At 42.1% G+C, this 25499-nt stretch overlaps 1 protein-coding gene and 1 long non-coding RNA gene across 3 annotated transcripts; one reads left to right on the top strand and one right to left on the bottom strand.

Annotated features, from left to right (window-relative positions):
* On the top strand, nucleotides 1–5388 carry LOC121359002 (myosin regulatory light chain 2, smooth muscle minor isoform-like). Its single transcript, XM_041477630.1, has 4 exons — nucleotides 1–136; nucleotides 402–600; nucleotides 771–932; nucleotides 4579–5388. Exons 2-4 carry the CDS (start codon nucleotides 417–419, stop codon nucleotides 4749–4751), a joined length of 519 nt encoding a protein of 172 aa, XP_041333564.1. The 5' UTR covers nucleotides 1–136; nucleotides 402–416; the 3' UTR covers nucleotides 4752–5388.
* LOC121359003 lies at nucleotides 521–24663 on the bottom strand. Of its 2 annotated transcripts, XR_005955979.1 has the most exons (3): nucleotides 24408–24663; nucleotides 23456–23610; nucleotides 521–647 (listed from the first exon to the last, which is right to left on the bottom strand). It is a non-coding gene; the product is annotated as an uncharacterized LOC121359003 (long non-coding RNA). The 2 variants fall into 2 exon arrangements; XR_005955978.1 differs by lacking the exon at nucleotides 521–647 and having other exon boundaries at nucleotides 4793–23610.
* Nucleotides 24664–25499: the final 836 nt, after the last annotated feature.

Below are 25499 nucleotides of genomic sequence, written 5' to 3'. Positions count from 1 at the left end.
CCGTCTTTCCCGGCGCTCGTCTCCACCCGCGGCCCGGCAGGGCGATGGTTTCTCCAGGAAGCGCTGGAGAATCCGCCGGCGCCGCTTCCTCCCTTCCGTGTCTGCTCCGTACCCGGTCCCCGCAGCCGCCGCTGGGGTGAGGGTCCTTTCAGGACTAAAATTTAAGTTTCTTTACGTCTTGTAAAAATGACTCTTTTCCTGGTTTATTAGTCTGTCTTTCCTTTATTCATATTTTCTGCTTCTTTTTTTTCCCTTCTTGAAAATACTAGGGAAATACGTTCTGATGGGAGGAAATGAGAGTGCGTTAGTGGCGCGCTGTAACATTAAACCGTAAAACTTTTTCCTTTTTAAAATCCTAACTCTGATCTCACTGCATTTACTGTATTTCTTCCTCTGCCTAGTGTTCAAAAATCGACATGTCTAGCAAAAAGGCAAAGACGAAGACCACCAAGAAGCGCCCTCAGCGCGCCACTTCCAATGTATTTGCCATGTTCGATCAGTCGCAGATCCAGGAATTCAAGGAGGCCTTCAACATGATCGACCAGAACAGGGATGGCTTCATTGACAAAGAGGACCTGCACGACATGCTCGCCTCCCTTGGTAATAATGTCCCTTTTTTCTGTTCATGCTTGCCAGGCAAATTTGTGCTGCAAAAATCAAAATACTGAGTTTGGGATATGAGAGGCGTGGTGTCTCAGTTTGTATTAACACTACTGACAGTACTTTTTCCGTTTGAAAACTAAACTGAGTATGAATCCCTTTATTTGTAGGAAAGAATCCAACGGATGAATACCTGGATGCCATGATGAATGAGGCTCCAGGCCCCATCAACTTCACCATGTTCCTCACTATGTTTGGTGAGAAGTTAAATGGCACTGACCCCGAGGATGTAATCAGGAATGCTTTTGCTTGCTTTGATGAAGAAGCAACAGGTATGTGGGTACAACTCGGCTGCTTGGCAGGGGTATGGCTGGGTTTTTATGTTTGTTATTTGGGTTTCTGAATGGTATGCCGATTTTTGGCACCTTTATAAATTAAATGTGAGATGGTAATCCTAGATGGCATATTCTGCTAAATTACTGAGTGAGAGTAAAATCTGTCTGGCTGTTCTGTGTCAGTACTGAGGACTAGTAGGACTGTCCTGTGAGGCTTTGAACAAGAGTGCTTTAAATGGACAGTGTGTACGTTCCTCAAAGTGTAAAACAAGATGTATTTGCTCTAAGATTAGGAACTCAAATCAGTAATGTGTGATTTTTTAATGGTGTTAAAAGGTGATAGGAAATCTGTCATACAACTGAGTTTGTCCCCCCTCTGCAGTGGGTCTGCAATGTGTCTAAATTCTTCAGATGTTTATTATTTTAAGACACACTGTCCAGACTTCATAAAGTCTTACAAACCCTCTCTGGCTGAGCATTTTTTATGGCTCTGAGGACAAATGTCATGCCCTCACCTGCAGCTCAGTTTGCTTTCAGATTGCAGGAAGGTCTGCAGTCTTAGTGGTCTAAAGATAAAAACCAGTGGGGTGTAGAAGGCAGAAATGACAGCTTGGACTGACTTGAAAAGCAAGATGAAGGGAAAGAGTAAAACACAGAACTCAGTTTTACTATATTGGACTTCCAAGATTGTGCCTGTAATCTTAAGGTTAGAGTTTATGCTTTTATGTATTATTCACCTAGGCTAAGATTCCTGAGAGGTGTATAGTAACTGGGGATGAATCCATAAGGCAATTCAGTGGAATTAGAGTATCAGTGGTTTGATATGTTGTGAACTTGTCTTCCTAGCTCACACTGAAATTATGTAATCTCTATACTAGAAATGACACTGCATCTACACCTTTCCTCACAACTATCCACCGCAATATTTTAATCTAACCAGTCAATATACACTCTGCACCTTTTGAAGGATATCCTTCCGTTTCAACAGCTATTTTCAGTCTGTGTATTTTTAGCACCTTTTGGTTTTTCAAAGTGCATCGCCTTCCTGCTGAGGTGTAGGTAAACAGGCTTTCAGTTGGTAAAGCCTTTTCAAATGTTAATCGACTTCCTCCCTCTCAAGGGAAATCTCTTTACCATTTCCTAGAGAAGGAAGTTTGTTACTAGGTTAATTATTTTCTCTCCACAGGTAGTCTGACTCACTGTGCTACAGGGTTTTTTTCTTTGTGCACCAAAACAAGAGCCTGTGAATTACAATATAAAGAAAATGGTTGGGCTACCAGTTCTTCGGAACAGAAATTTCTGTGTCTATATAATCAATAAGTTACTAGTTTGGGCACCCATATACTGATAAGATTGATTTTAATATCTCTCAGCTCTGTGTGGTAAATGTTTTAGTCTAGTCGTACCTGTTTTGTTGAGTTTTGATTCATAATAGTCAAAATGAAGTCTTCAAAGTAGCATGTGACGTATTTGTAGAATCCATGTCATGTTAATCCTTTATTTATTAATTTTATCCTCTTACTTGGCTTCTGATCAGTTTGTTCCTTTTAAAAATATACAAGAACATTTCCAGCTATATCAAATTCTTTTACTTTTTTTCTCATTTCATGGTCTCCACATGTGTGTTTGTTATGGGCCTGATTTTGTAGCTCTGTATCAGTATAGGTCTTTTGAAAGGGAGTAATACGAATCAGATCCTATAGCTGAGGATAAGGTAGTCATACTTGTTAGGTTTTACTTACATTTCCTATATTGCCAGCCTAGTTGGGTATGTTGCTTCAGCATTGCTATCATGTGTAGTGCTATGGAATTGATATAAAAGTTGGATCTTTCTGCACTTGGAGTATTTTTTATCTGGTCTTTGATCCTGCACTGTCATTTGCTGTGTGCTGCTTGCAACAGGCTGAATCTTAAGTTTTGCTTCATTTATTTGTTACTCGCCATCTCTGCTGAAGCTGTACGGGAGGGACAGGAGCCCTGTTTGCTTTACAATTTGTTGCTGATATAACTTGTGGCTTATTCCTGGTCTGGCAGCCCAGTTCAGTGTTTAAACAACTACCTAGTCAGACAGGAGCAATTAAGTCCTTGAGGCTAAACTTGCAGCACCAAAGGCCTTGCATTCTTTGAATACTAATCCTTATGTCATCTCTCATCACAGCTTGGTCTCTGTAGGACAGAGTCTCATCTGTTTAGCTGCCTTTTCTCTCTTCTTTATGCCCATCTTCAAAGACAGAACTCCAAGGTTTGATTGGAGTTTGATTGATGCCCATCCCAACCCGATTAGGATGGGCCTGGCTAACTGAACAGTCTCCCTATTTCTGAAGTAGAAGATTACTGCTAGCCTTCTTCATTTGCAGTGAGTATCCAAGGGCTGGTCTGCACTGGGATATGGTGCTGTTTTCATTAGCATATGTTGAAACACATTTTTTTCCCTTCCCCCAGCATATACCACCCCCGTGCTAATTTGTCATGCTCATTGACTGCTTTTGGGTTCCCTGATTCCCTGTTTGGTTTTGTCTCTCTGATGAACTCTTAACTTATGCAACTCTCTTTCCAAAGCAGCTCTTTTTTTATCACGTTCTAATTGAATCTACATTAGTTGATGTGGGTGTCTACATATGATTTCCAGCTGTTCCACAGAGTTTACTTTCTTACTCTTCTTTTTGGAACCTACTTTTACCTCGTTCTGTTACTGACATTTCTCCAACTAAAGTTCAGTAACCAATTTCTTTCTCAAATGAAACAGCTATTGTGCTGCTAAAGGTATGGCTGGAGTATACCCGCATTTAGCAGTTTCTGCATTCTACTGTCTGCCCTTTGTTATGCATAGTTCTTTTTTCATCTCTAAATTTTCCTGGAATTACTTGGCAACTGGTGGTTCTACCCATCTCTTGAAATAGAATTAGCAGAAGATACCTAGAAACTGCTCCTTTTTTATCTTTGTTAACTTTCTCAAAATCTTCTGCTCTTTTAGCATATAATAAGTAATATATCCTACTCTTTTTTTTTTACTGGGTTCTCCACCTTTAGCTCTCCACCTTTAGCTCTCCACCATAAACATTCCTCCTGCCTCCTGAGCTAACTTGCTCAGTCCTGTCTGAAAGTCTCGTCTGTTATAAACTACTTCCCTGGACACTTGCCAGGAGTTCACTGTATCCACATAAACTGCCTCCAGCAACAGTGTTGTGCAGCACTGAAGAGCCAGAGTGGTTATTTAGTCCCCAGGGGAAACTAGTTTATAGAGGATGTTCAAATATATCTAATTAAGGCAAGAAAAATATAGTTCCTTTAAGAGAACTGCTTATATAATGAAGACTAGCAGTCACAGGAACTTGTTTTTCCACTTTGAGCCGTTGAAGATCAGTAGATGGAAATAAGTGTTATTATACCACAGCAGGTCAGGCCCTGTCTTCAAAAATCCGTATGAAATGTGTTAAACTTCCTTTCGCTTTGCACTCAAGGAATTTATTTAGAATTCAGTTAAGGAAATTTGTTGGGGCTCTGTGAAAATGCAAATGTAATATATGACGGTGCTGCACTGGTTAATTGCCTGTCCCTGTGCATGTCTGTGCTGCTGCTTTTGGAGACCCAGCTAAGAGGCCTGGCCTCCCTTTTGTGTTTCTCTCTGCATGCCTCATTCCAGGGTTCATCCAAGAAGACTACCTGCGGGAGCTGCTGACCACGATGGGAGACAGGTTCACGGATGAAGAGGTGGATGAGCTGTACAGAGAGGCCCCCATCGACAAAAAGGGCAATTTCAACTACATCGAATTCACGCGCATCCTCAAACATGGAGCGAAAGACAAGGACGACTGAGCAAATCCCTGGATACATGCAGATAGCACCTTTGATTTTTATTTTTTTTTTTCCTTCTCACTAATTTTATTTCTCAGGATCTGTTTTTTCCATTCTTTTCTGGTTTTCTGGGACCATTTGCATACATTTTTAGCACTGCAGCTTCTTCCTCTGTAGATCCTAAGGCTGCTCAGGCACACCTGCACCTTTGTAATAAGACTGGAAAGTAGCAGGGAGAGAGAGAACAGCTTACAGTGATAGAGGTTGAAGGACAAAGATCAGAGAGTGTGGAGGCCAGTGTAAAAATGTCAGAGCTACTCATCCTAGCTAGATTAATTTTACATTTTTAATGATAATTTTTCATATAAATCACTGTCTACTAAGTGCATAATCAAAACTTTCATGCTAGAAGTATAATGTTTCTCTAATGATACCTGTAAATATTTTTGCAACTGTATGCAGTCATGTTGTTACCTATTTTTGCCTTAAAAATTATGTATAAGTCACTTAAGCATAGTGATGTTTGTACTTCAACAGCTGAGTATTTCACCTGCTACTGTGAGCATACACATGAAGAAATTCCCATCCTTCAAATTTTAGTGTATTGTAATTTAATAATTTCTGTCAGAGACTTGCACATTAAACATTTTAAATCTTATGGATGTAGTTGAGCATGTATTTTACCACCTCAGTCCCTCAATTTCTCGACATTGAGTACTATATTAATATCACTTTTAAAAAACTTATAATGTAAATCCCAGTGGTTTTTTTTTTAAACAAGGTATCATATTTGGGTAGGTTGCTTGAGTGATGCTTCTTACCAGATCTGTGGGCTGCTGATATTGAATTAATGACATTTCATTGCAACCATTTATTTCTTTCTCTTATCTTTCTGGTTTTTTAAAGCACAGTAGGGACAGGGCTGGATGAAGAAGAAAGTTGTGCTGTCTCTCCTTATCATTTTCTGTCTGAAAATATTATTCTTGGTTTTTAAATGAAATAATACATACTATATTTTTAAGACCTCTTGCTGTGAGTGGTGTTTTGGACGTGTGAGACTTGAGGCATTCCTTTTTGTTCCATTTCTCGTAGTTGTATCCTCTATAGTTTTTGTGGTATGGAAGGCACGGCAGATTTGCTACAGTGTTCTGAAGCAATTTTGCCATAATTGGAATGTTTGTGGTCCTGCGGTTTTTATGTCTTGAGAGAAAGGATGATCAGAGCTGCTTCTGACACTTGTAGGAATTACATCGTTAATCCCTTCAGAATTTACATTACAAAATTAAGAAAAATTATTTAGCTGGGAGCATTTTGCTGTTTCTTGGTAGGCTGCTGTTGCAAACTGAATTTTTAAGAAATGCCACCAGAAGACAGCGATGAAAGCTCTGAGGCTCCTGCTCTACCTCAGTCCCGGGGAGCTTTGACGAGGCGCGGGAGCTGCGCCCACAGGGACGACCTCATCCCTCTGTGGGACTGTGCGAAGCGCATGGAAAAGCAGGGAGGGGAGAAAGGCGCCGAGCAGAATCAGCAGAAATCCAAACGCGTCACAAATGTTTTCCCGGGGAAATACTTCCGTTCGGAGCGGGCAGAGATTAGAAACTCGAACAAGAACTTTGGTAACTATGGGTGAAATTAGTACCGATTTTGATGGCTCTGAAGGCGGCACCGGCTGGGGCCATGCCGGGAGCCACCAGGAGGTGGCAGCACAGCTCTCGGCACGGACGCCGCTGTGAGGGCGAGCGGCTCCCAGCCCCAGTGTTTGTTGGATTTGTTTGGGGTTTTTGGTTTGTTTGTTGTTTTAGGGGGGATTTTTAGTCCCAAAAAGCTCGTTTGCTGCATCGTGCATAGGGGGAAGACGTGCTCCGTTCCCACAGTAGTCCTGTTCCTGCCACAGCAAAGGTTAATGGTGCCAGGATTTTTCACATTGCAGCTCTTGCACGAGTTGAATTTTTGGCCCTTTAATCAAATTTGTTCATTACAGCAGAGAGTAAAACGAGGCCTCTGCAGGCCCTTGGTACCGGCCTACAAACACACATGTGGTGTATGTTTAGCAAAGATTGGGTTTCAAAAGCACTTATGGCCTTCCTTGTAACTCAAACCAGAGACACTGCTCCTGCATTTCACTTCTCAGTATCTCAGTGAGGGCTCTTCCTCTTTTGTTCAGATTGCCTTTGAAAAAAAAACTACCGCAAATTCAAATGTATATGTTTGCATAACTTTGTTTACATACGAAAGACTAAAACCTGTGATATAAACTAAACTGCTGGGGCTCAGAGTGAGGCAGCTGGTATTTACCTACAGCAATAAATGCCAGTTGTTAAACCCCAGTGCTTGCTTATGGGCCAGGGCTGTGTTGCTGTATAGCAACACCTATATGCCATTTGGCCTTGTGGTGACGAATTGTAGTTCATTAATACTATTGTTCTAAGCCTTGCCTTCGGCAGAATCCTGGTTTTACTCTCTTGACTTTAATGACATTTAATGTTCTCATAAAAACATGTCAGAGAGAATGATAAAAATGGATTTTTGGTGTGTAACTCAGAGGCCTGGGATTTGTCTTGAAAAGAAATTTTAAACCCCTGCTCGGATGCAGAGGGTGCCTTAAAGTCTGTGTGTGTCTGGAACAAGTAACACTGGTTTTATAGACTAATTGCAGTTCTTAGTCCTGGCAAAATCATTCTCAGTAAGAGCCACAGAATTTTCAAGTGTTCTCACTGAAGTGGGTCAGCAGAACATGAAGGCGTTTGTCGTGGGATGTCTTTCTCCTTTTATTTTTGTTATTAATTCAGCTGTTTTGTAGATAGGTCACTTGAGTGGAGGGCGGGAACAATGTGGCCTTGAATCCTCTCAGCTAGAAGGGAGAATTAAAAGTAGGTCTGCAACATTCAGGCTGAATGTTAAACCACTGAACAATTGAATAAGGGAGGGTGGAACCATCACAAGCAGCTGTGTTTCTTATTGTGCCTTCTTTTTTCTTTTTTTTTTTCTTTGGCAAATGAAGGAGCTTAGGCAGTGATCTCAGGAGAAGGAATAAAAGAGATCCATTCTACCTCGAGAGGACTCTTTCCTGCTCTTCAAGGTGAAGTTCCCAAAATCCATGACTCATAAGTGGGGCTGGGATGCTTGTTTCCTGTGGTTGCAGGGCAACAGAGCTGAACCCTAAATGAGTTTTAGCTTATAAACCGTTTCCTCTCCAGGACTGTTTGTGAGAAGTAGTGCCTTGCCAGGGAACTGTCTCACACATCCTGTATCTGGCTTAACACCCCCCACAAACTCCTGCCAGTGTAGGTAATAACTTGTAAAGGTTCTCGCTGTCTTTACTCTGAATGTCGTGCTTTGTAAGCTGCTGTGGCTCAGCACCTGATTATCCTTGAGCAACTCGGCTCTCTCCATACTGGAGCAGTCAATTTGTCAGCTGGGCTGTCCCTACATGTGAATTACAGCCCCAGCTCCTGTGGAAAGGGCAGTGGTGACTCCTTACCTCCTCTTCAGTATTTCATGCTGATGAGACTCAGCAGATCCTTACTCAATACCCTTGTTTTAATAGTTACTGATTTTAGCACCTAACCCCCCTGTCTGGGGAGACAGCAGCATCTGTCAGTGTGGCAGGCAGGGCTCACTGTGGGTAGTAGCAGTGGTGTCGAGCATTCTTCATTTAGATACCAAGTAGCCGGTATTTAATACAGCAACGTCCAAATGTCAAATAGAACGGTGCTTGTTCTAAAAACCGCCGAGGTCTGGAGAGAATTCCTGTCACCAGGGTGGTGGTGTCTAAATCCTAAGCACTCGGTCTGACCTTTGTGGACGGTTTCCTAGCGGCAGGCAGGGCTTGTTCTGCTATTCAAATAACCACAGCTAACTGCTGACTCATCTCTGGTTCCACTGGGCACATCCCAGTGCTCAAATATAAAAATTGTTTCAGTAGCACTCTTGAGCTGTGAAAGGCAAACCTAACCAGAGTTCCTATGTGATCATCGTGAGATTAGAGGTGTCATGCAAATGGTGTAATTAAAAACATAAAAAAGCATTCATATGACTTTAATAGGGATGCATACCAGTCCCAGCAGGCCTCTTTCACTGAGTAGGTAAGACTTGCAAATTAAAGATACTTGCAGCTGGAAACTTCCTTTTCAAATAACTGCAGGTCACTGTGACATTGGAAATGGTTGCAAAAAGCTACAGTGAGACCACAGTCATGGCACGCTGCCCCCTCCCACACACATGCTCAAGATTTCCTGGGAAATTTGCTCAGCTCCATGCCCCACAACCCTAGCAAGCTTCAAAGCTACAGGGCTGGAGTTAGTTAAAAGGAGAGTTGACAAGACTCATGTTAGTAAGATAAGCTTATGAACTTTGTGATTCATTTTTGGAAGAGAATTAAATGGAACAAAATTACTTGCAGTTAGTACTTGCCTGTTTATTTCTTTCACTAATTCAGGGGATAAAGTATTGTATCTTTATTAGAACCTGAGATATATGTTGTGCAAAAGACAAGTTATAACACTATTACTGCTATCCTGTTAGCAAAGAGGGGAACTTGGTCATGAATCTAAATCCTCCCACTTTGTCCACCCCCTTCTTATCTGCTAATTAAAAAAATAATAGTAAAAAGGTAGCAATGCAATTTTCAATTGTCAGAAGACAGCATTTCTTTCAGACTTTGAATTTTTTGTAACCTAATTGAATACAACCTTATAACTTAACCAATAATAACTATTTCTTCTGCTGTAGAAAGTCTAGGTATGCAAACTGTTGTTAGTGATGTTTTTTAGCATATCCATCTATTCCATGGCCACTTTGCCCAGGTGGGGCACAGAACAGCAGCACTGCTACAAATGTATTTGGAGGTTCTCTACTACACACAGACCTAAGAGAAAGAAGGAGTCATTAAACTTGTACAAAATGATGAGTAAGGAGTACACTGCAAAAATGAAGAATTCTGATTCATTTGCTAGAAGATGGGGCTATCTGCACCTGAAAGAGGAGGATGAACTGTTGCCATGAAGTACTAGTTACAACAGCGTGATAAGCAGAAAACCCACCTGATAACAGCTGCAGCTGAATTTGGAAGCAGATTGCAATGTGGATGGGACAGTAATCAGAAGACAGTGATGACACTTGTTAAAAATATTTGGTTCTACTCTGTTCCTGTTGCAAAGAATGCAGCCTGCTGACCCTGAAATTTTCTGTCCTAAGCTCTGGACACAGATTTGGGGTATCTGAGTAGCCATCTAAACTAATGAATATTAAAATACCAGAAATGAAGATAGGGGGCAAGGCACTCAAGCATTTCCTGATGCAGCTGATCAGAGATACGACTTTCTAGCTGAGCTTCCAGTAGTCAGACTTCTCCAGAGGCTGGACAGCAGTGCCCAGTCAACAATTTATGTAGCCCCATGCTTTGGCAGCTGACAGCAGCTTTTCCAGAGTTCTGTTTTCTGTTTGATGTTTGACTCCTCTCCTCCCCTCCCCTCCCATCCTTTGTGCAAGCACTTAAATGCCTTCCACATGTCAGGGGCCTGCATCTACCCTCTCTGTTGCAAGCCTTACATATGCTGAAGGGTTAAGACCTTCAAGCAAGAAAGGCATTCCCTTCCCTGCTTTGCGTACCACACCTTGGGCCTCACTTTGAGATAAGATTCAAAGCAGCTAATAAGTTGTAAGGCAAGGTTTGCAAATTTTGATGAGTAAAACTTCACTCCAGGATTAAAGAGTATTTCCGTGGCAGCTTTTAAAATGCTGGCAAGTATCTAAATGGGATGGCAGTACCTCAGACATTTCAGGCTCTGGGGTAAAAGTGCAGATCAGACTCTTGTGCACATCTCTGGATGCACAACACATGACAAAACTGTCCTCTGAGGCAGTGGGTGAGCCTCTGGGGAGAGGAGGAGACTTTTGGCTGATGCTCTTACTAGTGATGCCTGGAAGATCTTGCACTATGTCAGGTTTTCAGAGTTGGTAATTCTGTCTCTTCGACTCTTGATCTCAAGAATTGCTATGAAAGAGCAAGTATCAAGTAAAAGGGTGCTGACTGCTTATTTTCACACTACTTTCCCAACTCGAAGTGTTATTTACACCTCTGTGATTGACTGAATTATTCCTACCTAGGACAGATTTTTTGTTCACACACACCCTTTGCAGGAATGTTTTTGTTACCTACCCGTGGTTTCTTAAGCGACTATAAAGCAAGGAAAGCATTTGGGAGATGCTGTTATTATGAACAAGTTAGGGTGTGTTTATTTTAGTTATTCTCCTTACAATTCCTCCATGCTTCCCTTAAGCCTATTAACAGACAATGTTTCTACAGGCAAAGTATACTGAATTCAGTGAGGCTCACCTAAAAAGGCCATTTCAGCAAAATTGTTCAAGTTTCCAATATTTATCTTTACATACCAATACATACTTCTGGCTCATTTCTTAACTCTGCTGTTCTTTGCTTTGGGGCTGGTTGGGGGGGGGTGGTGGTTGGGTTTTTTATTTTTAAGGTACAATTGCTTAAGTTTTAGCCTCTAATTACTGTTACATTAATGACTTGCCTATACAACTTGCCCCATTTTGTCTCTGATACAGTTGAAATTTTCATTTCGAGAATTTCCTTGCATTTCTCTGCTGTATGCTGTTGGTGTCAGACACCTGTGACACCTGGGCATGTTCTTACATGGGCCACAAAAGTTCATTCAGAGCTTTTGTTCCCAGAAGCTATGGAGAAAAGCACTGTATGAAATCTGTTTAGAACAGAAGTTGGTTGGGGGGTAGGAGGTGAAAATTTTATCTCTGAAAATAAAAGCAATGTGGCATGAAGGTATTTGTAATATGGGTTCCTTTTAATGAATCTTAGCCACTTAGTTGACTGAAAACATTAAATCGGTGTTTCCCTAAAGTAAGTAATTAACTTTCAACACAGAAAATTAAATTGCCTAAGATTATTACACAGCTATCTGAACAATACTTCCAGTGTCTTGTTGCTTTTATTGCTTTGTTGCCCCTGGCATTTTGTGTGTAATCATCCAGACACCATGAAACATATTGATTAAATAATTTGGGGCACTTTGCACAGTACAGTCTTGTTTTATATAACCTTATGCAATAAGTTATTACTCTAGCCAAGTACTAAGTAAGAGCAGAGTTAAGAGAGAAACTTTGGGCAATGCCAGTCTGTCCTGTCATCCATTGTCAGAAGTAGTTTGGACTCCTGAAACAAGCTACATCTTTACTGACAGACTCCTGAGTTGACTTTAGTAGATATTTTTATATAAGGCTGAGCATATTTCCTCTTAAAAAACTGTTTGAAGAGCATCTTCTGTGCCAATGCTCCCAGAGCTCCAGAGAGGTGAGCAGTTTTCTTGTTTATACATTGTCAAGCACAATGGGGATTGATGTGTGAGTGGGAAAATTAAATGTCTTACGGCATTTCCATGATAAAAGTAATAAGCACTTTTTTAATATATGTGACAAAAGCTATTTTTAAAGAGCACTGGGCCCTCTCTAACTCATTGGAACATCAGTTTCACCTCTGGCTTGGCAAGGCTGATTTAGCAGCTTTCTGCTAGAAAGGTTCTAGATGACAAGTGGCAACCAAAATATTTCAAGGCTGCCTTATCCTCTCTTATCCTACAGCCTAATGACAAAAGGAGACAATTGCACCCTATTTGCTAACTACACGTTGTGCTTTAATCTTGCATTTTGACTTATGTTGTCATGAAGCTGCTAATCATCATTCTGTGATGCTGTCTGCACAGCCCCTCCGCACAACTCTGGCCTGCATTACATGGGCATGGCACCACAAAAGGGCAAGCACAAACACTGGCACCTGTCAGTAACTGCTGCTTAGAGGGAAGTTGTCCCTTTTGCCAGCCAGTGGAACATCAGAACTCCAGGCCACTAAATAAATGCTATTATACATCATCTAGGCACCATGTGGTCTGCATGCTCTGAGTGTAGCTGAGCCACAGCCCCCCAGGCAGTTGGGTGAGAGACCTGGCTTCAGCCTTAGTAGCTGTCTGCTTCAGCAGCAGTAAGGCTTCCACGCTGCTATGCTCTGAAGAAAGCCTCTCATAGAGTACCAGATGGCTTCTGTTCCCCTGTAGAAATGCTGAAGTTTCTGCTGACCCTTCTGGGCATAGGTGAATACATTCCCTTCCAGGGTACAGCTCTGCACCCTGGGGTATCTGCAGCTCTGATGCTCCCTCACAGAACTTGTCTTCTACTCTGGTAACTGAAACTGTGGCTTAAATCATCTCATCTCATCTCATCTCATCTCATCTCATCTCATCTCATCTCATGCAGCTTTTATTACTTCTTGCAAAAGAAGCCCACTCTGCACTGGAGTCTTACACCATGAATGGAAGAACTGGCACATGTGCATAGCTGGAGGTGACTGGGTTAAATGTGTCAGCAGGCTGAGCCCTTCCATGGAGGGAAAGAGGAAATGAGACCTGAACCAATTCCTAGAGCAGCACAAATTAGTGCTTAGAGCTACTAAGAGCCCTCAGAAAGGTTCCCAGAGGACTTCACACTTAACCCAGCTAATTGTAGCTACATGTGGCTACAACATGAATCATGCAGGTGAAAGTAGTACTGAAGACTCAGCAAGACTGGTTTTATAAGCCCAGGAACTCAGCTCAACTACTAGTCCATTATTTTATTTACCTTACTGCTAAGACACCTGCAGTCCCTGCACTAACAGCTAGCCAGAGCAGAGCATCCAATTGCCATTTGAAACACTGGGACTGGGACAAGCTGTGTTGGCCAAACCCTAGCCTACATCCATACTAGTAAATCCAGTATGTGTACAAGTTTGACAGGGAAATTTAGCTCTTTGACTGCAACTCACTTTTTAACAAGTGAAGATCTGTTTCTATCCCAAAGTGTTTGAAAGGTACTTCTGTTTTTCAGAACATGAGATAATTACAGTAACAAATTACTTCATCATCTACCAATAATGTCTTGTAAGCATGGATACATGGGTTTTGCAAAGGAACTTAAAACTTTCAGGTTTCTTAGTGAACTTAGCCTTCAAAGTCTTAACAGAGTGAACTGTACTTTCCTTGTCCTAACTACTTACATGTCGGATTGTCTGGAGTGGTCTTTTAATTTTATTTTTTCTAGAAGACTCACAACATATCTAATGCACTGGGCTGAGCTGAACAGCTTGATTGTTATTTCCAACCTAAAAGCCACATTAGTTCTACAACGTGATGATGTCTTTGGGCCTAACTTGTGTCCTGCTCACCTAAAGCCATATTAGTTCTACAATGTGATGATGTCTTTGGGTCTAACTTGTGTGCTGCTCCTTCAGAGCCTGCATCCAGCAATATGCTGAATGTGTTTAGCAAGGGTGGATAGCATGGAGCTAAGCACAAGCTCAGTGACATCTTACTGATCACAACTGATGAAAATCATGCCTTTTGCATTTCAGCTCAGTAGCTAGAGGTTGCATATGGCAAGTTGAGACTTGACTGCAATTTTCTTTTGAGCCTGAGAAGGCTCAAGGATCTTGCAGCAAGAGCTCTTTTACAAGGAGAGCTTTTTCTACTGTTCCTAGTGAAACTGGACTTTTAAGAGAGGGTGGAATTCACTGAGAAAAAGGAAAAGACAGAAAGAGACAGTATATGTGCCTGGCTCTGAAACTCAAAAGTTTCTGGGGAACTAGGGCTCCTTCACTGTAAGGCTGAGAGACTGAACTCTTTGGGATAATAATGGCAAACCATTTCCCCCATTTGTGGAGCTGCCAGAGTGCTTTGTTGAAATGGAGGAGGTGAGCTTTTGTGCGTGTAATGGCTAACCTCTGATCTGATAAGGCAGAGGGTGAATGATGTGTGATAGGAGAGGGATACTGTGGAGATGATGGTGCCTCTTGTCACGGTAAGCCATCCTCCCTTGCACAAACCACTAGGTCGTGGGGCTCCCCTCCCCCCACCCCCGGGGACATTCACGTGTGGCCTGAGGGTGTTCATCTCTGTTGATGGGCCATAAGTGACTCAATTGCCTGGTGTGATGGGCACCTGTATTGTCTTAGAAAGTGTGAAGGACTCCCGAAGTGTCTCATGATCCACATTAATACATCATCCAGTGTGAAGCTACCCACCCGGGAGAGGTGCCTGGGCATTATCTGAACAGGAATATAAGCCCAACAGAGGCTGTGTTCTGTGGATTTCCCCAGGACTGTCCCTTCCACCTGATGGATCCAGTCTGCAGACGTCACTTTGACCAAGACTGAGACCATGACACATTGAAATTACAACAACCAAATCTCTTCGAGAGGCCTACGGTGATGGTGAACTGCAGATGGAAACTTCATAATGCTTCATTAGTCATTATGGCAGTTCCTAACAGAGGGTCTGAGTTATTCGGGATTATTGCATTTTAAATATATCCTGCTTCAAGGAATACATTATTCTCATTTGTGGAGGTCTGTTGTACAAATAGATGTTACGATGGGATGTCATCCAAAGGGACCTTGACAGGCTTGAAAGGTGGGTCCACATGAACTTCATGAAGCTCAATGAGGACAAACGCAAGATCCTGCACTTGGGTCAATTCCAGGCACAAATACAGGCAGGGGACCAAGTGGAATGGGAGCAGTCCTCAGCAGAAAGACTTGGATGTGTTGGCTGACATGCCCTAGCAGTCCAGAAAGCCACCTTTGTCTAGGCTCCATCAAAAGCAGCATGGCCACCAGGTCAAGGGAGGTGATTCTCTCCCTCTATTCTGGTCTTGTGTGACTACACCTGGAGTGCTGCATCCAGCTCTGCGTCCTCAGCACAGGAAATATATGGACCTGTTGGAGCAGGTCCAGAGGAAGACCATGAAGATTATCAGAATGTTGGAATACCTCTTATGAGAACAGGTTGGTAGAGCTGGTGCTATTCTGCCTGGAGAAGAGAAGGCTCTAGGGAGCCTTACAGCACCTTCCAGCATCCAAAGGGGGTCTGCAACAGGGTCTTTTTACAAGGGCATAGGACAAGGGGGAACAGATTGAAACCGAAGGGAGAGTAGGTTTAGAAATTAGGTAGAAATTCTTTACTGTGAGGGTGGTGACACACTGGAACATGTTGCCCAGAGAAGGCCCATCCCTGAAAGTGTTCAGGTTGGAGGCTCTGAGCAATCTGGTCTAGAGAATGGTGTCCTTGCTCATGGCAGGGAGGTTGGAACTAGAAGATCTTTAAGGCTTCTTCCAACCCAGACCAGTCTATGATTTTATAACTGGGGAAGCAAATTTACATCAAAAATTCTCCCACTGGGGCAGGGTTACAAGGCAAATCTGGACCTGCAATTCTTGGTAAAACTCCAGCAAAAGTACAGCTCTTACAAGTTCTCTGTCTTGACCTGCTCCCTCTTCAAACAGTCCTTAAACATTCAAAAGGAAGATGGCCAAAGTCCTATACAGCAGGTACAGCCTAGGCCTATGACACGTGGAAAGTTGTGGATGAGCTCCTCAGACTCCTAGAATGGTCTTCAGTGCCAAAGCACTTGAAGCAATGCTTTAATCCCAATTTAGAGGATTAGCATTTGTCAAGCCTAAATGACTGTAAAAAACTGGGAGAGAGAGAGAGCGGTACATAGGAGAATACCAAATCTGTGCTACGCATTGTGCCTGCTTCTGCTCAGGTTCCTGCCTGACCTCACCCTCAGAAAACATTATTGTCATTTTTTTGTCAGTCTTTTCCCTCTCAAGAGAGCTGTTCTGTCACAGCCCAAGCATACCAAGCATACACACAGGACTCCATACCTTTAAGTAATGCAGTGTTTCCATGCATGGCTTTTCCCTGCCCTCAACACACCAGCCAGAGTGTCTCTGGTACAGCACTAATTTGAGAGGGACATTTTCAATACACTCCAATTCTATCAGCTTACCATAAGAGAGAATGACAGGACAGTGGGAAAGGGGTTTACAAGTGCCTGAGTGAGTGAAGTCATGTATTGACCCTGTACCATTTTTTCCAGATGTGATACTTAGGGTTTGTAATGTTGCAGTAGGCTGTGGAGGTCCTCTGTCAATGTTTTTACAGTGTACTAGGGGAGAATTCATTGGTCCCACCCCAGATCCTGGCAGAAACAGCATGGGTATGGCAAGTCATGAAAGTGAATTGGCTCTGGCTCTACATTTGTGGTTCCATTGATGGCAAGGAATTGACCCAGTGGTTCACTCTCCAGTGTACAAGTTGTGCAACAAGCCTGCTTGTCTGCAATTCTCCTTCTTTTAAATTGTCTAGAATTAGTAAATTGAGCCTATTTTGCGCTCCACATAGATCTACCTTCAGGTGTCTGAACCAGGCAGCCCTTTCCATATCTGCTGCATCCCAATACATCCTGCATTTAGCTTTGGTGCTATGCAAGTCAGCACATTCCCCTTCCCCTGGCACTCTTCTGCACAAGCCTGCCTCTGCTCAGCTTTCTAAGCCAATTTCAGCAATGTCAGCCTATGGCTTTCAAGGCCCAGTTTCTATCTAAGCTCTGTGAACCCACAGACCTGCACAAGACAATCTGTTCACAGCTCCTGATCTAGCCCAAGCAGTGAGAATATACCCAGCTGAAATTTTTATTGGTGCAAGCTGTCATAGAATCATCAAACTGTTACTGTTGGAAGAGACCTCAAAGACCCTCAAATCCAATTGCTAACCCAGCCACGGTCATATTCAGAAATAAACCATGTCCCCAAGTACTATGCTCACAGGTTTTTGAACACTTCCAGGGATGGTGATTCTACCACTTCCTTGGGCAGCCTATTCCAATGCCTAACTAGCCTTTCAGTGAAGAATTTCTTCCTAATATCCAATCTAAGCCTTCCCTGGTGCAACTTGAGGCTATGCCCTCTTGTCCTGTTATTACCTCAGAGAAAAGGCCAATCCCCACCTGGCTACAACCTCCTTTGAGGCAGTTGTGGAGAGCAATGAAGTCACCCCTGAGCCTCTTTTCATGATTGCAGAGGAGAAAGAATTAGGACCAACCATCACAGTCTGATATGACATTTCTGGGCTGCCATGGAAAAGGGATTATGGTACTATAAGGGAATCACTATGGACTAGCAAGGAAGACATCTGCATAAATAGTACATAACCAATAATCAGTACAGAAGGCAATACCACGTTCAAGAACACATAAAAACTATCAAAAGAAAGCATTAGTAATAGGCTATTAATTACCCACTGTGAAATACTAACTAAAAGTGAAATTGGTTTCAACTGTATTTTGTGAAAACCCTAGAAAGATGAAACAAAGGTGCTTTCATGGTTTGCTTGCTGAAAAGGCAGCTTTTGAGAATCAACAGGAAGCAGTTGGACTTCAACATGAAAGGAGCAATTGATCAGAGGAAAGAGCAGAGGGGCTCCCACTACAGAGCAAGCTGAGGAATTCTGTGCAATGGGCAATAATAGCGATGATGGAGAGCCCAGACCAAATGTTATAGGAGGGGCTCTTAAGTGACAGGAAGGCATAAGGGTCTTCTGGGATGAGTCAGAAGGAGGCAAAATAATAGTAGTAGAAGTTGAGGGGTAGGGGTTGAAGGAAGGAGAGAGTCTAATATAATGATGAAAATTCTTTGCATGTGGATCGGCGAAAAGGCCAAATGGGGAAGACAAGCCAAGTAGAAGAAGTTACTGGTATTGGAAAGGGAGCTGGAATTATTAGTGTCTTCTGATAGCTGTGAATGACAGAAATTAGCGGGCTGCTGAGAGCAGCAGAGGGTAATGTGGCATTAGTATATGTGACAGATGAGGAAAGTTATTATCTTCATATTTTCTACCTGAGGATCTCAAATTACTTTATGCTGCAATACCTTGAGCCTTGGAGAAAGTTTGTGGTCTTGAAAGGAGCTACCAATCAGCCAAATATAACTGTTCAGGTTCATAATGGCTATATGGCTAGCAAGGGACTGAGCAGATGGTAAAACCTGGCTGAAATAGGAACAGTATATTTGGAAAGGCCACTGGCCACTTTCTGAGAGTGAGATGATGGAAAAACATCCAGAACACAGGAACATCAGGTAGCTGAGCCCATGAGTGATTTTGGGAGACAATCAAGAGAACCATTCCCAGCCAGGGCAAGAACAGAACTGACAGTATTGGAGTGCAATCAAACTGAGGCAAAAAACCCACAAAAGAAAATTCAGATTAAATCACAGGTAATTTCTTCTGATTTGCTTCATTGAAAAGTTTACTTAGCATTTCATGTGGAAATCAAGAGTTTACATTCATTATACTCCTCTGTGGTTTTAGCAATGTAACCCCAGAACTCTGACAGCCATTTTAAAGAAAAAATAGGAAACTTCATGGAAGCCAGAAGTTCTGCTATCCATATGGCTGGAGTAACCCATTTCAGATGTGTATACAAGAAACATGCACAAAAAAATAAAATAACACTTTCAAGTTAAAATTTTGCTGTCTTCTGTGCCCTGCTGCTTTTTCTATCTAGAAAACAGTTGTATAGATCAAGCCCTCTCTTTTCCCTCTAATGAGAACTATCCTTGTGTGCTGCCACCCGTGGGAGAGAGGATGAAGGCAAGGAGAGCTAAAGGCAAAGGTGTGTGGCGAAAGAAGGCATTATCAACTGAAGGGTGCCAGCAGATAAGAAGAGGAAGGGAGGAACAGCTCATGGAGCTCATAGTTTGGCAGTGCTGCACAGGGCACGGCTCCAGGGGAGGGACCAGGTAAGCACACACGGGCTGTGGCCAGGACAGCTGGGTTGGGAAGTAGCCACAAACTCCTGCAGCTGGTGAGAGAAGGTGACAGGCTCCCCTGGCAGGGATGGCACTCCCCTGTTTTTAATTTCTTCTCACTTTGCCTCTTGAATTTTTCGAAGCAGTATGTCATCATTACTCACACCCGATTCATTCCTACCCTGGAAGTGACTCTACAAATTTCACTTCAGATGTTAACTGTTTGGACACAAATGTGTCATACAGAACACTGAAAGGTAAAATTGTGACATGAAAGAGGCGGGATAAATATTTTGTACATCAAAGAGTTTCCTGTGTATAAGTTTTATTGAGGAAGGCTGTGTGGCAACATCACGACACGACTAAGACCAGGTCCTTGGGTGCTGGCTAGCACTGTTTATTATCCTGCTTGGGCTTTCAGAGGAAGAGAGGTCCTACAGCAGCTATTCAGAAGATAAACAACCAAGTCCATAAACAGTAGTTCTCAGGTGGCACCCAGATCTGGATCAGGAACTGCCTGTCAGCATCTGTGCCCAGAGGACCTAGCACAGTGGGGCTTCAACAGAATTCCTCCTCCTTCCTGAATGGCTGAAAATATTGGACTCCACGGGCTCTGCTGGCTTCCTGCTCCCTTCCGCATTCCACATAAGAATAGGAATCATCCTGAGAGAAAATTAGTTATGTAGGCTGCTATTGCTGCCCTTCAGAGAAGAGAAACAAGCTAAGAAGCCACATAGAAGCTAAAATTAAAACTCAGGAGTTTCTGGCTGGGTGCCCTCTGGAGCTTGGATCACTCATTCTGATTAGGAAGAAAAACATTTAATATACATTGAAATATTTTTGGCAAGAAGAGGGAAAAAATATGCTATATGATGAATATGGTTTTAATTACACTTTGAAAGTTTGGCTAGAGTGGAACAGTAGCAGCAAAATAGTTTGCTGTTTAAGCTATTCCCCTCACAAACTTCAAATAAGGCTTTTTTCTTCAGCTAAATATTAAGATGACATTTCACTACAAGTTAAATCAACTCCCGAAGCTGCTCTCTCTTTACTAAGAAAACTTTTGACTTGCACATTAAAACAATGATGGGTAAAAATAATCTTGATCAGTCAGTCATGGATCCTCTCCTCCTGTTTATTCAGATGTCAGCCCAGTATCTTTTCCTTTCCTCATTACAACCATCACTTTAATGCAGGACCTCTTTAATGGTGACTGATAAATGGGAACAGAGAAAGAAAAGGTACTTTTCCAAGGAATTATTGCACAGCATTAGCACTGCAGCAAGCACTCAGTGTTATAATGTGTGCCGCAAAAGCCATATAGCTGAAATTATTTGCAGATTTCCGTTTTCAATTCCAATTTCACGTACTTGAGATGTCCCATTTGTGGTATGAGTCTAAAGAAGAAATATTTCTCTTCCTTTTGTTTAAAAATTATTTATCTCTCAGACTGGAAGTATTTTGTTGCTGTCAGAGTTCCTGCTGTTCTTTAATCAATGGATGTCATGGATAACAGGCTGGACAGAACTCTAGAATACCATTTATTCTGGTGAAGGTCTCTGAACTTCAGAAAAAGAACTGGCAAAATGGGGTTCCAAATACTGGACTTGGACTGTTCCTATTTGGTCAGGATATGAGCAGTTTTCCCTTTTTATTTTCATTCTCACCCTGGGGGTTTGGTTTCTTAGTCATTCTTTTATACATGCAGCAGGAAAAACATGTTACTTACCAAATCACTCTGACTCACTAAGTCCCGTCAGTTCAAGGCCTCATCTATTTTACATCTGACCAATCTCACTGGAGTCCTATTTCATGGCATAGCTAAAAGCTCCTCTTTCATTACAAGTCACGACCATGGCAACAATCCAGTTGCATGATTTGGCAGACTGGATCTCCTGATAAAATTAACATGATCTTATAGCTATGAGTACATATTTGCATCTCCAAAGCAGAGAAAATAATGTACAAGGTAAATATTAATGTTGCTGGATGCACTGTACAGCAAAGACCAAAGTACTGAACACAGAATTTGCTTTACCTTTCCACAGACATATAGTTTAAAAACTTGGAGCACCAAGGTAATCTTTAATACATCCACCATTTCTGGGCAAAACTTTAATATATTACACTGCCATTCTACTAAATTAGTATTCTGAACCTAGGCAAAGACTTCTACAACCTTTATTCAAAAGTTTTCCATCAAAATCCTGTTGGTGGTGGGCAGCTAATTATCTTTCTAAGGAGATTAGTGTTCTTTAATAAATCCAAAGATTTTTTTTCACATAAAATTGAAACAGCCATATCGAGCCTGGTACTTGGGAAACATACTTGATTAAACAGGAATCTTTTGTGAGTGTCGCTTTCATGGAATCATAGGACTATGGAATGTTTTGAGAGGATTGGGACTTTTGAAGGTAGAATCATAGAGCTGTCAAGCTTAGAAAAGACCTTTAAGACCATCAAGTGCAACCATCAGCCTAGTACCGTCATAATGTTCACCATTAAATAAAGTCCTCAAATGTCACAACCACACATTATTAAACACATCAGGGATGGTGACTCCACCACTTCCCTGGGTAGGCGGTTCCAGTGCTTTACAACCCTCTCCATGAAACGTGCTTTTCTAATACCTGATCTAAACCTCTCCAGGTCATCTAGTCCAACATCTTCAGCAGGACATCTCCAGCTTTCTGATCTGACCCTGCAACCAGGATATCAGGACACACTAAATCAGAAGTCCTCTTCTGCGTGGAGCTTGTGCTCCCCTTCAGCATTGCCTCATGGCTCTGGTCCTCACATCACATCAGCGACCTTCCCTTCCACATCCAGATAAAGCACAGTGGTCACAAGCTTCACCCTGGACCCTTAAGCTCAATATTAGGGAAGACCTCAGTATAGAGCAGGGAACTCAAGAAAACTGATGTCCTGAATCTGTTGCAGTCCCACGGGACTGGACTCATCTCAGAAACTACTGATGAGGTTGCTGGTGGAGCTAGCTGTGCTATGAAAAGTGGACACACATCTCAGATGGGGTGCTGCTGAATTTGTTGCTTTGGCTGCTCCAGCAGAGCCTCCTACATCACCACTGAATGCAAAGCATCCCACCAGGGAATGTAAAAACTTCCACACCCACCAGGCCCAGCACTCAGTGTAGGTCTGTAGAGAAGAGCCATATGCCTGTGAGACCTGTCACGGTGACCGAGTCAACAGTTCAGACCCCATTATCCTCTCTCCCCTCCGGCAAGTGAAGAAAATCCCCCCTGTTGAGATGCCACTGTTGCTTTGCCCTTCTCACAGGGGAGAAACCACTGACAAGATCATTCCTTTTGTGGAGGAGATCCCAGTATGCCCAGAGAAGGGGATGCCCTGGCCAGGGGAGAACACTGCTTGTAAGGTTCTACCTTGTATGCAAAAGGTTTGCTGTTAGTTTGTAGACAGTTTCAGCCCCCTTCCCCAAATATTTTCCTGAGCAATACCCAACCTTCCTGCCCACCCTCTGTAAAGCTGTTCCTGCTCAGAGGCAGGGATAACTGAGACTCCTCTCAAAGACTGTCCTAACTTTACTCTGCTGTTGCCAAGACAAGATAAAAATACCTGAAATTCAAAACATTAAATCAGGCCTAAACTTCAACCATACTTGTTTTAAAACATTTCTAGAAAAAAAGACAAGTAGAAGAAGCATGCAGTATTTGTCAGCATAAACTGAAATAAGCACTGAAAAGAGAATTGTGGAAAAATACCTTGTACTTGCTGTGGTTTAGGCCACATCCTGTTTTAATTCAACACATCTAAAACAATGTCACTAAATCCACTTTGCATTTACCCCAAATAACTGAACAAATGAAAACCTGGAATGAAATTGAACTAGATTTTAAATTAATTTTTAGGCTTAGTAGCACAGATGAAGGTATAATCCTGAAAACTGCTTCCTCTTCCTTCATGCCACCCTGCATTTTAAGCATACCCAGACAATGAAATTATTGCAGAGCTGGGCAGTTCCTTAGTTACAGAAACATAGTGTTGAAAGGCATCAATTTGTGCTTTGATTCTTCAGGGGTTACTTACTTACTTCAGTAGCAGTCTGAATTGTAGCAGTTGGTTTTTCTCTGGAGAGCTCCTTGCAGCCCTCAGATCCATCAGGTGATATTGCTCTGGCTAGTGAGCAAGTACTGCCCCGCGGTTTTCTCCAAAAAGTTTGCTCAGCTTCCCACTGCCTGCCAAGACCTGAATAAAGCAATTACTTTACTGAGCTTCTGTCCATGCTGTAAAACCTCTACATCTTCCTTACTTCCAGAGTCTATAAAAAAATCCTACTGGAAGCAAAACTCCCCCAACTGTTAAATCCTTCCCTTCAGAGAGGAAGGAGTATGGTGGTGTCCACTAAATTTACTGTGATTATATCTATAGTTGAAGTGAACACAGGTTTTTTTCTTGCCACATTTTCAGGAAGCATCTAGGAATAAGTGTATCTTTTTTAGGAACAAGAACCTAAAAATCTACAAATAGTTATTTAGATCTGTTTATTCCCTGAGAAACTGAGATACTTTCATGACTGTTTGAAGGACCATTTTACTTTTTTTCTTTTTTTTTTTTTCATTCTAAAATGACAATACTGGGACATATACAATTAATCCATTCCTGTATCAAGAACTCCAAGGTGACAAACAAACACAGAAGATACAACATCAAGTGATACTAAATGACTAAGCACAATGGATTTCTGCAAAAGCTGATGTCTAACATGGCATGTAGGTATACTTTCATGATTTGATGTCCTCAAACCTATCCTAGGATCACTCCATAGGTATGCCACAGACTGAAGAAAATTCCTGAAGCCCCAAAGCAGAACGCTTCAACCAGGCTCTTCCCTCCAGCACATTCCCAGGATAACTGGACCCTGCAGGTCAGCTCTGAGCCATTCCCAAGATATACACAACGCTCACAAAAGCCAAACCAAGATTTTTCTCCCTGTGTGTTTAGCACTTAGCTTCTTATATTAGTTTAGTGGTTAGAGTACTTACAGCTAGCATGGAAGATCATGTTTCAGGCCCTTAAAATGGAATTTAACCCAGTGGTCTGTAATTCTGTATAACACAGGCTGCTGGGTAAATCTCTATTAAGTAAACTGTTTAAATAACTTCATATACTTTAGTATAAATAACTACACAACCGTTAAAGCAAAGAAATGAACCACACTCAGTGACAATGCAGCTGAGTGAGAGAGGAAGTAATTCTCTCTCTGACTTGATAAATATTTGGTTACAAGAGACTGGAAGAGGCCTCTCACAGAGCATGCAGGAATCCAGTAACGGGAACATTCCCCTGGGATGTGTGTCACTTCATGACTAAGCAGCATGCGCTTGTTCTAGCTAACGACTGGCATTACCTCTTCAATGACTCTCCGGATTTAAAGATCACATCTTTTAAATAAAGAAAAGTTTTCACAGTGTGGTAGGGAAAGAACTCCAGAAGAGAACGATGACAGAGGAGGATTACAACCTTAAGTATTACACAGGACTTGAACAGTCCTTATCATACTGGAAATCACAGCTGTTCCCTCCTGATTGCACAGCCAGCTCAAATATAGTGACTTGGAAAATCAGCAATCCTTCCAAAAGAGTTTTTTAATGCAAGGGCAAGACTAAATACCTACTTACTGGTGGAGGGACTCAACGGTTCAAATTGAAACTGAAAAAAAATATGTAGTGACTGATTAAAAGGAACATGTTTCTTAATAGTCACCAAGATACAAATGTGAAACTGAATCCTTGACAGAGAGGGGGTGGAGGTGAAATCTTCAAAAATAAAACTCACTAGAATCCGACAGTGTTTGAATTTGAGCAGAGGAAACTAGCAAAGATGGTCTAAAAACACAAAAGTTTTCCTTTCTCCTGCCATGTTGGAGATAAACTCTTGAAACAATTAATTCTTCCTCTGGAAAATATCAAAATCAGTTTCACCCAAGTTTAGTTCTTCTAAATCATGGTGTTTTCAGTATGATCTCTAGGTCACAGATCAAGGAGAAAATGATGTACCACATAAAGGCATGTTTGACCCAGACCTTTTGATCACTGATTTTTATCAAATGACCTGTGGGTGAATTTGATCACAAG

The sequence above is a fragment of the Pyrgilauda ruficollis genome, unplaced genomic scaffold (assembly GCF_017590135.1).
Source record: "Pyrgilauda ruficollis isolate IOZ18807 unplaced genomic scaffold, ASM1759013v1 scaffold41, whole genome shotgun sequence".
Taxonomy (NCBI): Eukaryota; Metazoa; Chordata; class Aves; order Passeriformes; family Passeridae; genus Pyrgilauda; species Pyrgilauda ruficollis.
This window is presented reverse-complemented; position numbering and strand designations above follow the sequence as displayed.

Excerpts from the sequence above, each read along its gene's own strand:
- LOC121359002 (XM_041477630.1), top strand. The coding sequence starts at position 417 with ATGTCTAGCAAAAAGGCAAAGACGAAGACCACCAAGAAGCGCCCTCAG. Across the intron at positions 601-770 it reads CGACATGCTCGCCTCCCTTG|GAAAGAATCCAACGGATGAA; the intron begins GTAATAATGTCC and ends CTTTATTTGTAG. Across the intron at positions 933-4,578 it reads CTTTGATGAAGAAGCAACAG|GGTTCATCCAAGAAGACTAC; the intron begins GTATGTGGGTAC and ends GCCTCATTCCAG.